This window comes from Strongylocentrotus purpuratus, unplaced genomic scaffold, assembly GCF_000002235.5.
Source record: "Strongylocentrotus purpuratus isolate Spur 01 unplaced genomic scaffold, Spur_5.0 spur5_scaffold_18, whole genome shotgun sequence".
In the NCBI taxonomy this organism is placed as follows: Eukaryota; Metazoa; Echinodermata; class Echinoidea; order Camarodonta; family Strongylocentrotidae; genus Strongylocentrotus; species Strongylocentrotus purpuratus.
Genome location: NW_022145603.1, coordinates 32,046,731 through 32,059,810, shown reverse-complemented (window position 1 = coordinate 32,059,810; position 13,080 = coordinate 32,046,731). Strand labels below are relative to the sequence as shown.

General features: G+C 34.4%; 1 protein-coding gene across 4 annotated transcripts in view; it reads left to right on the top strand.

Moving 5' to 3' along the window:
- The window catches only part of LOC753216 (troponin I), a 70,685-nt gene extending 62,456 nt beyond the window's left edge, over positions 1-8,229 (top strand). For 3 of the 4 annotated variants that reach the window (XM_030989716.1, XM_030989715.1, XM_030989712.1), the window contains 2 exons: positions 433-526; positions 3,558-8,229. In XM_030989716.1, coding sequence (XP_030845576.1) covers positions 433-483 — 51 coding nt within the window. In that variant the 3' untranslated portion in view covers positions 484-526; positions 3,558-8,229. The remainder of the gene's footprint in view (positions 1-432; positions 527-3,557) is intronic. The other variant, XM_030989713.1, reaches the window with a different exon arrangement.
- The last annotated feature ends 4,851 nt before the right edge of the window (positions 8,230-13,080 follow it).

Here is a 13,080-nt window from a genome sequence, read left to right as displayed (position 1 = left end):
CTAGTCATAATGATCAGATGGTAACCTGGTATGGGCAAACACTCATAGTATTAGATTTCAAAAGTATGTAATCAGAATATTATTCTTAATTTCATACTGGGCAATCCATTCAAAGGAGCTGAATTAAGTACAACACTGTATGAGTTTTGATCAAATAAACAATAGAGAATTAGAGAATTAATTGTTTAATTTGTAGTGAATTATTTATATAGTTCAAGAATAATATACCAGTTCTATGGTAAAAGTAAGCTGTGTTTGGTATTATAGAGATGATTACTGTAGAGAAGATATTCTGATTTTTTTTACCTTAATCTTAATCACTGCTTATTCTTTTGCCTACCCACAATGCACCTCCTGACTGCTCTGCTACACAAACACACACTCACACAAACACACACACACACACACACACACTGTCTTTCTCCTTGACAGGAGCCTAAGTTTGATTTCCGCAGCTTGATGAAAGCCCTCAAGAGTGTCTGATTATGCATTGTGTTTAGTGCACGACATGCGTTACTATGGCAACGTGAGTTCTTAGCTGGTATTTTTTTGTTCATCTTAGTTAGTTTCATGTTTGTTGTTTGAAGGGTAAATGTGAGCTCTGGTCATCAAAATTTTTAGATAGAGAAAAAAGCTGAAAGTAATTTGAGTATTCTGTTGCATGCAGTTATTTTGTTTGTGCGGAATCAGAATTTTTATTAAATTATAAAAACTTCCTGAAAATATCACATAAAGAAAAGCAACAAAATAGGTACATGTGCACATGTAGAACTGCATGTATTATAATGATAAGCAGTTTCTGTCATTAATCTATTATTAATGAGCTATTATTGATAGCATTATAATAAATATATAAAGTAGCTTTTTCATATCTGACATTTGTAGTCTTTGAATTTAGTAGTGTCAGTATCATTGACTTTTTGAAAACTGAAAAGTCAGTTTTTCATCGTTAACCAGAGCTCTAAGTTACCTGTCCTAAAAGTATGGAGCTTCTTGTTTGTTTGTTTGTTCCATAATGCATGCATACACTAATAGTCGCTATCACCAAAGCATGATATCTAATACTGTCACCCTAGATATCACCTGTTAAGAGCTAGAAGGTCATTGACCTCATGTGAGTTATTACCCCTCGGAGCTCTGAACAGATGATATTTAAATATTTTATGCATGTCTAAAATTTGTATTTTTTGCCTTGTTTTTGTTTTGTATTTTATTCCTATTTTTTTAAGCCCCACTGCACTACTTATAGCTACTTGCGCCCTCTATATTGCAAACAATGCCTAATCAGTAAACATTGGTCCCCCATGGTCCCCTTTTTATTATGTTAATTGAGAGCTGATTTGATGAGATAACCACCTGTATAGTGACCATGCAGGGAGATCTAATCCCTCCTGGCCAAACTAGTGCAGAGGGGCTTTAAAGCAAGAAAAACATAAATTCAAGGAAGGCTTTCTACAAAATACCTGATATTTCAAAAAGTTTAAGTGAGCCTTCTAGATCATTGATTAATCTTAACAGTTTCCATAATCATGATATGAGAGTTATCTACAAATTGTAACTGTATTTGTAAAATGATTTAAATTAATAAAGACTTTGCTCCGCATATATACATGTATGTAGGCATTCAGATGTCAAAATATTCTTAATTTTCATTTATATTTTTATGTAGTATGTAGTATTTAGATCTATAAGAAAAGATGAATTAAGTTTAGTTGTCAATTACTTAATTGATTAGCAATGTTTAAAGCTCTCACACAAATACCACGTTTCTTTAGGTTATCACCCTACCATTAAATTGAGTTGGAATAAAGTAAAACAAGAAGATGAAGAAAGCCTAAATGGCACACTTGAGAATTTTTAAATTCTTTAAGATAATTAGATAGATTCCACCCAATTCTGAAACAATATTGGGAGGGGGGCATTTGTCAACTAGATTACTTGAATATTTCCTTCTTCCTGTTTGCTTTTGTATTGAGGTATGAATATTAATGTATGGATTATGTGTGCATATGCATGACTGTTTGTAAAGTGAGACACAATACATATGGTGCACACACTTCCATTGGCAATTTTGAAAGCAATTTTGGAAAGCTTGATTGCATAATGTAATAGAGGAAAAAGCAAGGGTTCATATGTATTGGCCACACCCAAATCTATTCATTTTAAACCTTTCCATTTATGGCTACAGTTCTAACAATAGTATGTGCATGTAGCTTGTTTTTATGTAGTTTTAGTGCATTTGTATTGATTTTGCTTTATTGTATCAATTATTATTATTATTTTTTTTTACTTGTTAAAAGTACTTTTGAGTTCTGTAATGAAGCAGCATTTTAAGGTTAACTGGCTTCAAGTAATTTGGACCAGTAGCATACATATGCAAATGGAAATTACCAAAAATCCATTTCCATGGTTTGGGGCTGCTACGTGTGGTTCTATTATGTTGTCTTTCTTTACTCGTTTCTTAGCTATCATATATTCTCTTTCAAAATTGTGCGTTAGTTCTCATTTCTTCATAGACTTGAACATTCTGTAAGAGTTTATCTTGCTTCATTACCAGAACTCAAAATTGCATTCAATCTTCTGCCCGATGTACTAACATGGTGGATGTTGATAATTAAGGAACAGCTTTTTCTTTTTACAAAACATCCTTATAAATGAACCCTGATTTTTACTCTAAACATTAAGACTGCACATAGGTTTTATTTAGGGGTTTATGTCTTCTAAAATAACCTTAATTTTGTTTTTCATAGATGCTAACAGCTTTCCATAACTGTAAAGTCCAACTTATAGATAAGTTCAACTTAGGATCTTTGTGAAACACCCCCTGGTATTGGAAATTATCTGCTTGTTTATTGGTCAGTTCTTTAGGTCGCATAAAAGTTATCTTTTGCATGACAAGGCTAGGTGGAATGTGTTCTTAGATTGAGACTATAGTTTTTAAATTGGTCTTGTATTATTTTGTTTGTCTTATTTTGTCCTAGATGTCATTCAGATAAATCTGATAACCAGTCCCTCTCGAAATTGGGTTTGCGATTTTATTGGATCCCCTACATGGTTTGACATTAAATATGAGTCAAGTTTGATTAAGAATGTGATAAACTAAAAACATTGTCAGGAAGGAATAAATAAATTATCAAAACACAACATAGATTTAGTATCGTTTAAATTTATACGTTTCAAATTATCTCCTATGAAGATAGCCTTTCTGAGGATGATAAAGTTACTGTTAATGGAAGATTAGTGTTTTTATACAATTTATCGAATTCCATTGCAAGAGACTTCAATTTGTATTTTAAACAACATTAGATAGGTGGATATATCTCTCAGCAATTAATGGTACTTAGATGTGTAAATGATACATGATGTAGCCATCTGCCTAGCTCTTTCTACTGAAATCTTTCTCCTATTAGTCTACAATCCTCTCACCTATTCTGTATCATTGGGTTTCTAAATATTCATGATATTTATCTAGCATCCATAACACATATGTATCCATTTATACCATCAAATGTTTTCATTCTTTAAACAAAATATCTCATTTCTTTCCATCCCAACAGTAAACTAGCATTTGATATTCAACTAGCTCACATCGTCATCTCCTTATTCATGTGCCAACGTCTCCTCCCGAACCTGGATCACCAGACTTGTTCAGTTCGACCAATCAGATCATCCAACTCATCCTACAGATGTCGTGTTCAGCCAATTAAATTCCTTAGCTCACAGACATATGTGGATAACTGCAAAACAACTCCTCTACTGCAATCTTTTCTTTGAATTTGTATTTTGATTAGATGTATGACATAGTTCCCCCTCTTACAATTACAAAACAACTTGTTCTCTGCAACGATCTCTCAAGGTTGTACATCGTACTCCTTGGTAGTATAAGGGTGCGTTTATGCTCAAATTTTGAAGACAGAATGAGCGATTTGAAACGCTCATCGTAATCAAAGTTCCACGGTGTACTGTTTATGCTTACTTCTCTGGCTCCTCCAGGCATGATTCTGGCTCTGCAGCTGGATTCGCAAACCTTCACTACGCATGCTATGTTGACCCCATTTAAACGCGTTTACAAATGATTGTGGTTTTATGCTTCCAAAGAATCGCAGATCCAAAACGCACCTTTTTGTGAGTTTACGATCGGCGATTACGATCACCGTCTTTTGGTGATTCTACAAAAATGAGAAAGGACGCAACCGTGTTTTGAACTAAACGCGTAACAAATGCCTCATTTGGCCAGAAAAAGTTGAGCATAAACGCACCCTTAGATGTGTTTTGAGCCAGACGGGCATAACTCTCTTTATCCAAGACAGGATTTACATCCTTCTGGCTCTGAATAAACAATCAAATATTTCATTAAGAAATACTAAATTACAAAAGTTCATAATTTTGCAGTTGATACCCAATTCAGCTGAGTTGTGAATGAATCACATCAAGTTCAATTCTTTAGTGGGTTTTGGACTTTGATCATTCACAATTCATCAAAAAATAGGGAACAGCTTTAGGATTATATTTTTTCAACTGTCTACCTGAAAAGCCTGTTGAACTTAAGTCTAATTACTCTTAAGGGGGCTAAACCCGTTTGAAATGATTCAAGTGAATTCCCTTCTTGGTCGCAGAAGGTAATATGTTCTATTTTGAAAACTGTGGGTGTTACCATGATAACATTTTGTGACAAGTATGTAAACGATGATGTATTTGCTTTACGGAGTAGATTTTTTCTGAATAATAACATAATTATGATAAATATATGTGATTATTTTGAAAGATGTGAAGTGCCTTTTAGAGATCAATACACCCTTTACTATGCAAGTAGTGAGTGAATAGTCGCTCTCCAAAATATAAAATTCCTTACATTTATATTTAAAGATGTATCCCTCCTTAGTTATCTTGATATGATTAAAAACTCAATCATGAGAATGATGACATTCTAATATCAAACAAGGTCATCATCGTCCATTCAACCTGATGTATTTAGTACATAGTCCTACATGTAAATTTCTCTTGTATTCAAATTTGAAGTATGTGTACAGTACTTGTATATATTTGTTTAAGTTGGATTGGCTTCAGTACAAATGCTTTGCCTATTTAACGCTTTAGGAGAGACTTTGAATGTGTTATTCTTGATAATAGTCCCATGTACAGACAATGGATGTATGTTCAGTACTAGGAATATGGTGTTCTAAGGAACGAGTCAATCTTCGGCTGCCCGCCAGAAGGCTACTACTGCCTTTGGAAATTCATCGCACTTACCACCTTCTTGCGGACAGCTGACAAATTGCTTATTTGGTTAAACATCAACATCAGGGTATATCTGCTTAAAAATAAAGAAGGATCAGTTGGGGATCTTGCTAGTATGGGGAAGCTGATTCAGCTAGGGCACGGGGGGAATGTCCAATAGTTCTTGGTCCGTGAGTCATGAAAGACAGGACAAAGGATCTGTCCAAAGTTAGATTGTATGTTGTATATATATTATCATAGATTTTGTGATAGTGTTCAATCCATTCATTACTGAACCCATATATGTTTGATGGAGTTGTTACCCCATCCTGTGTTAAGCCTATGGCAATGAGGGAATGCAGTGGTGAATGGGTTAACGTCATTAGAGCTCAGTCTTCTTGACCTTGACATCAAGTCGTATAGGTCAAAGGTCAATAGATTGTGCACAGGTCGAGTCACTTTGAGATAGAAACAAAGAGGTAGTGGATTTCATGCTTATACAATTAGTTTAATCGGAAGACTATAGACAATGAAATAAGGTGTACATGGAAAACAAGCCTAAATAAAGAGGAAAATGTGATATTTCTAGGTGAATAGATAATATCAATTTGCTTCTGCTCTCCCAGAAAGTAAACATTAGAAAAGCTGGTGGAGCTCTCAAGGAGTAACCGTTAATGCCCCTGTCACACTAGCGAGGAACAACTACGGTCTGACCAAGAGATTACAATACACTGATTGGCTTTCAATAGGTCAGTTGGAAATCTGGGTGAGGTCTGTTCGGCAGTGTGAATGAGGTAGAATGAGGTGAGAGATGGGTGCTGTGATGGATGTTCTTGGAAGGGATGGATGCAGGATAGAGTAATGGGTTACACCAGCTAATGTAGATGTCCCCCTACAAAGTTGCTGGTGTAACCTTTGACCTGACCTCATCTTGACCTTCCATGACCTGCATGACCTTCTTATGACCTTTCTATAGAGCATATTAATTTTTTGAAGAAAAAAAAACGTTCAATATCAAATTTGGAAATCACTGGTGCTTATTTCAAAAACAAAAAAGTTTGCAGTTGTTTTTATTCCATCTTAACACTTCACTTTGATAATTCCATGAAGAATGCTGAAGCCACAGGTTCATTTTGAATATGTGATTGAGTAGGTAAGCGTTTTGGAGATGGTTAGCAACTCATTGCAGACATGTGAACATGATTAAACATTCTCATACTTCTAAAGGAAGAGGCCTGAAAGGTTGAAGGGGTAATGTTCAAAGGGGGGGGGGGGGGTATATCCAGGTTGATTGGTTACAAATACTTTTTGAAATTCAGAAGTTTAGGATGAAACTAGAAAGTGTCTACTTTCATTCAGCTACTAGTTTTCATTATAGATTTTATAAGATGTAAGATAAATAACAGATCTACACGGTGCTTTACTTAGTATGTCTTTTCAGCTCTTAGAGTTATTAACTTATTCGTTTACGTCCGTGCACAGTGGGCTTTCGTAGGGAAATATTCTTTTTTTAGTCATAAAAGTGTAGCCGACGCAAATGTGTGCATAGCAAATTGATGACGGAAGAAAAAAATTAAAACTTACAAAAACATTTGTCGCTTTGTATTGTAGAAATCTATTTATTGATTAATTTCTTGTTTTTAACTACCAAGTATTTATTATACATGTAGAGTTTTTGTTATAAACACTTAATTATGCCAACTGTATTAATGAAAAATGAGAAAATGTGTTTTCCATTGTAATGCAATATATGATATTTGTAGTAGAACTAGTTTTGTTATATTTGTATGTTATTGGTATCTTGTACCAAGTTTTGTGTCGATCTATTGTCATTAATTTTCACATAATTTTAGTTTGATATTTTAGCTCAGTTTAGAATGATGTATGTAGAGAGCTGAATGTTTCGGAGTTACTAAGAGATCATACGAGTGATTTTTTTTTTTCTTGACGTGAGCTGTAATTTTAATTGCATTGGACAGAAACATAATTTGTGACAATATTATTATGTGTTTTTTCTTCCACTCTTTCTCTTTAATTCTTTCTGATTTTATATATTGTATTCTATTATCCTTGAAAAGGTGATTTCAAACAACTTTTTTGAATTATTCAATCATTTTGAAATGCACCTTCTGTTTTCGAAGATGGGAAAGGAGATTCAATGGTCAGTTTTGTGATGTTTTTTGGTCAATTTTCTTTGAAAAGAAGATCAGTTGTACAATTGTGTCTGTTTGATTGGTCAAAAGTTTCCTTTGTCTTTTATGTGGCATTTGTGATTGGCCAATCGTGCTACAGGCTTGGCCAATCAGAAACCATCTTTTAAAATCTCCCAAACTAAAGTAGGACATGAATGAAACATTCTCATAGATGATGAAAACAATGATAGCCAATATTATTTGAAGATTTAATATTAATTTGAGGTAGAAATCTAGATAAAGAAAGGCTTTTTGAAAGGATATCCATTAGGAAAATACACAATTTTCTTTTGTATTTTGATTTCCAATCAAGCCCAGTGTTTGTATGTGTGATGGTGATACAAAGTAGCCTTGTTCCAAGAGGTAATGGGTTATTTCTGCCACTGGTCAACGCATAAAAATAAAGGTCATGTCAAATAAATGAACAATTAATAAAAACAATTATGAACGCAGAGATTGTATTTTGCAATTAAGTATTTTTTACCATCATTAGCTCAGGCAATGAAGTCTTTTTTCTTGCAACAATTAAGGCTAACTCACATAATCTGTGATCTTTTCCATCACATTTCTTTAAATGCAAAGGCCTGTTTAAACTGGTGAGCATAATTTTTAAATGTGAAATAATACTCTGAATATAATCTGATTATATTTAGATTATCCAGACTGAATTGAACATGGAAAGTCTTTTTTTGTCTTGACATTTTGAATCAGAATGCAGAAGATGGAATGTTGAAGAGGAAAGCAAAACAGATTGCTTGGAAAGCCAGTCAAATGATGTATACACAGCATAGTCAATAAAAGACCCAATGATACAAATCCATATCAACTTTTTACTGTTCTCTTTTATTTCTTTTGTGATCTACATTGTATTTGTTTTCATGTAAAGGGGCTGGAGTATACCTAGTCCAGATTCAGTCCGTTCGTTCTTTTTATCCCCCACACACAGCGCAGTCTCTCCACTGATCGCGCAATCCCCAAATTTCCGTCCACACGAGGTCTAGATTTAGAGGAAGGGCTAGGTCTACTTTCAACGTTGAGGGTGTGTTATTTTATCAGCTGATTGGGTGCGCTAAACGAAAACGGTACAGAGGCTGGACTAGAGTATACCTTGATGTTATTAATATAGATTGAATAGTAGTGGGGAACATGAGTGAAACATATCTCCTGAAAATTTGAGGAAAATCCTATGAGAGGAAGAAGTATGAGTTTTTAAAGATGTAATCGATCAAAAGCAAAATGAAACTGCATAACGTACATACCTTTCCAGAATACCTCTCGCCTGTAACTAATGGTTCAATGATAAAGAGTATACATTTCAATGTAAGCATGTTTAATGATTGGTGGGTGTGTCATAAAAACTTGAATGAAACTGGAAACTTTGGTGTGCATGACATTGAATAGCAATTGACACAACACAAATGTTGGCAATGCTCGAAAGTTCTTGTCATGGATATGGTAGTTCTTATACAATTCCCGCCCCCCCCCCCCCCCCCACTCAGTGTTATTTAGGGTACGCGTATGCTCGTTCCCTCTTTTTGAAAGCACCCCCTATCTGAGGACTGCCAACATTTCCGAACCCCCCTTTCTCGGGCTTTTTACGGGCTTTTCCTGCCTTGGAGACCCCCCTAAATACGGAAAAAATGCACAATGTACCCCCCTTAATTCGGAACAATTTCTCAGGAGTCCAAAGAATTGAGAGAAAAAAAGAAAAACACCCCCTTTTTAAAGAAATCTCTGGGTGAAAAGTCAAATACACCCTTTTTTTTACAATTCTCGGGCCGGACTTAGTCGCACGAAAAGTACCCCTTTACCAGACATTTTGGTAACACACATGCGGTCATTCCGACCCCGGAGTGGGCCCGGGGGCCGGGTACAATTCATGGTAGTTTTTTAGGTGAAACTTCTGGTTTTATAATTATTCACCCATTTTGAAGGTTGTTCAAAGGGGAAGACCCTACAAAATGGCCAAATTATGCATGGGGACTTCTTTAATCTTTCTCTCTCTCTCTGTCTCTTTGAAAAATGGTCAACACTACATGTACTTTTGACAAATCAACCGAAAGCAATTTCATTGGCCTTTTACGTCACCATTTGAATGTGTGAACATTACAAAGATATATTACGTAATCCAAACACGATTCCTCTAGGATCATAATAATAATATTCCGCTTTTATATAGCGCCCTTGCCGCCCTATACGTCCATACAACAATTTGTCTAAGCACTTTACAGATAAAAAAAATATATTATTACCCCAGTTATAGGATTCAGGCTTACCCGCACACAATGTATGCACATTCTCCACTCCCTGGGGAGTATTCAATTTGCCCCCTCCCCCCCCCCCCAAGTTAAAATTCTAACGGTAGTTTCAATCGAGTTAGTAATCCTTAAATTTTTTTAATTTGTTTTGAGTTGTATCGCGATAAATCATGAATGTATGCCCAACTACTACAGTTTCAGTCAAGCTTAGCTGAGACATTTGTGTATGTGGCTGTATGAGTGAGAGTGTGTGTGTGTTGTATGTTTTCTGTGGGCAACACTAAAAAGCACCTCTTGTATTGATTTTGATAAGGTGTCGCTGTTCTGGTTGTTGTTTCTATATTAAAAAGATTACTCTACATCGTACAAATTCAAAAACAAAGAATAAATGGACAAGACACGACTGAGTTTTTATATAAAGAATTTTTATCTCTATTTCGAATACCTTTAAAGCAATTAGAATATAAAAGAAATGCAGTTAACATGCGATTAAAATCAAAACAACTTGCCACTTCTGTTTCCATATTTAGCAAAATATTAGTAGGTAGTACTTTTCAACAAAAACAATAATGAGGAACATAAAAACAAAGATCTAAAACATTTAAATTTTACAGCAGCACAAAAAGATAACAATTTCAATAATAAAGGTGGGTTTCAAATAATATTTTCTTTTTCATTGTGTGGGTTTCTTTTCAGTTGAATTGTAGTTTTCTCAGGCAAGACAGAACAGATCATTTGTAAATGCACATTAGAATACTATCATTTTGTTCCTTTTCATACACAATTGTAATAATATTTCTTATTAAAAAACCCTTGAAATGCTTCTGCATTGAAACAAAGCATGAAGAAATGCTTCTCTTTGTACTGCAAAAAAGAATACGGTATGTCAATTTTAACTTTCAGACTTGGTGAATGGTCTCTTTTTTTCTTTTCTAAATGGATATCTTGTAAGTCTCATTAATTTCGCTATTTAATGTAATATTGTGTGTGTGTATTGGGTTTGTACAGATGTGCATATATTAGATATGATTATTACAGTCTGGGGAATGACCTCTAAACGTCACCATCCGAAAGATGCGACTCAGTTTCAAACCTGCATCCTCGGCTGAATCAGTTTGTAACTTCCATTGTTAGCTAGATTTCAGGCGCACGCCACAACGCCCAATTAACATAGCTTTAAATTGATACCAGGTCAGTATTCAATGCATATTTTTCAGACGTCACTTCAAGTGTTCTCTTAAGTGAGACCATCACACTACAGCTAGATATGTTTCAGCCTCCAGCGCAAATACTTTCTAACATTTGTAAAGAAATGGTTACTGTTCTAGACTGCATATAAAACATTTCGTTTTCAACTGTCACCACACAATCTAACCAGTGGTACAAGTATACAAGTAGAATCTGTGGTCTTTTTTCCTGGGCTGAAAATAATCTAGTCAAAACTTTTTTAGACTGCTAATTTTAGGATTCTCTATCATGGGTCTATTCTCATGGGTTACCAGACTTGTGGGCTGTCGGTCTTTGTGAGCTGTCGCCCTCATAGGCCATTGGTGACTTGGACCATGATAAAAACCTAAGCTTTTCCCTCCTAACAACATTTTGGTCCAGTGATCGTAGGACACCAGGCAGTGTGACTCAGACTGATCACTTAGCTTCAGAAAGTCCACAGGATTGGATGAAAGCTTGCATAACAAACTTAAGGTTGGTAGAAGTTTAAAAACTACATGTTAACATTCAAACACTACAACTATTAAAATGTCTACACCTTTTCTAAACCCACATGGTATCATCCAATACTGACCATTCACCACTTGCACTTTATATTTACTGATTGCTTGCGATTTTCATTATTAAGGCATGTTAAAATTACACAGAATTAAATATCAATTATAGTGCTATTGACAAATAGACAGGAGAAAAATGAAACGTTAAACTTTCACCTCACTAGATCTACTCTTCAAGCTAACTACTACATTAAATAAGTTGAATGTAAAATGGAGATTAATATATAGTTTTACAATTAAACGTTGAGAAACATGTAAAGGAAGTCGTAAAGAAGTCATTTTTGGAAGAGTATTCTGAATATTTTTTACCAGTATAAAAATGAAATGTTGCTTAATTGTTACAACTATTCTGAAAGAAATGTGTATTAATTCATCCACTATCTTATCTTTGTTGTTGTATTTGCAGGCTGAGGATGAGTCTGGCTGAACAAAGGGGTTCATTAGATAAATTGAATAAAGTGCTTTACAAAAGGTTATGACTCAGACACAGCCTCCTACCCTAGTCCCATTAATCTGAAAATGTGTTGGAAAATAACCACTTACTCCTTCTACATCATTGATATCTATTTCATAGGCATTGATAAACATAAACCTTTATGAATACAATAAAAACATCATAACTCATTGTACAAACGCTCTCAACCCACAACCAATACATTTACAAGTACATCCTTTAAATATAGTTAAATTACAAAGTATCAAAACAGTACTAGAATACACATATATCAATTTTCTAATGACATAGATGTATATTGGATTGGATTTTCATGTATCATTAGAATTCTTCCATGAATCATAATACTTAATATCTTTTACAATCAAACCTGCTTTAGTGACCACCTGTCTACAAAGACCACTTTTTTGTTCCCCTTTAAAATGTTTTCTCATTGAAACATGCACTAAAGGAACCTGTCTACAAAGACCACCTGCCTTCAAAGACCACTTTTCTCATCTCCCTTGGGTGGTCACTATCGACAGGTTTTACTATTTATTGATAAGAGATCATCAATTAGAAAATAAATTAATTACAATCATTTTCACAATCTCTAGTATAAAACCAAATACAAATCATGCTTCATCAACCTCAAACGATGTGATAGTTTATCTCACTGTTTTGTCTTTACAAGTGTCACTGTTTATTGGTAAGAGATCATCAATTAGAAATTAATTCATTACAACCAGAAGGGAGCTAACAATGCATGTATTAACATCCTCCTGGCTCTCAGCAGAAGAAACCAACATTTCAGACTTCTACAGTACTTTATTAATGACAAACACTTTTTGCAAATTAAGGATATCAATTATTAAATATTAAATAATTATAAAAGCCATACAAACTTTGGCAATTTTGTCATGAGATCAAGGCTGAAGACAGTTTGAAAACAATCTGAAAACAAAATGCAGGCAGAGATTCGGTGATATCTTTAAAAAAGAATACATGTACAAAACATTAAACATAAGACATAAAATACCAGACAGAAATCAAATAGGCATACATAATAATATTTTTCCAGTAGATTATATAATAGAAGCTCAATTTGTATTTACAAAACATGCATGCACATGCCATAATAGGATGCCTGATATCAAATTTCATGAATGCTGTTTGATAAAAAGTTCTAGCTATAC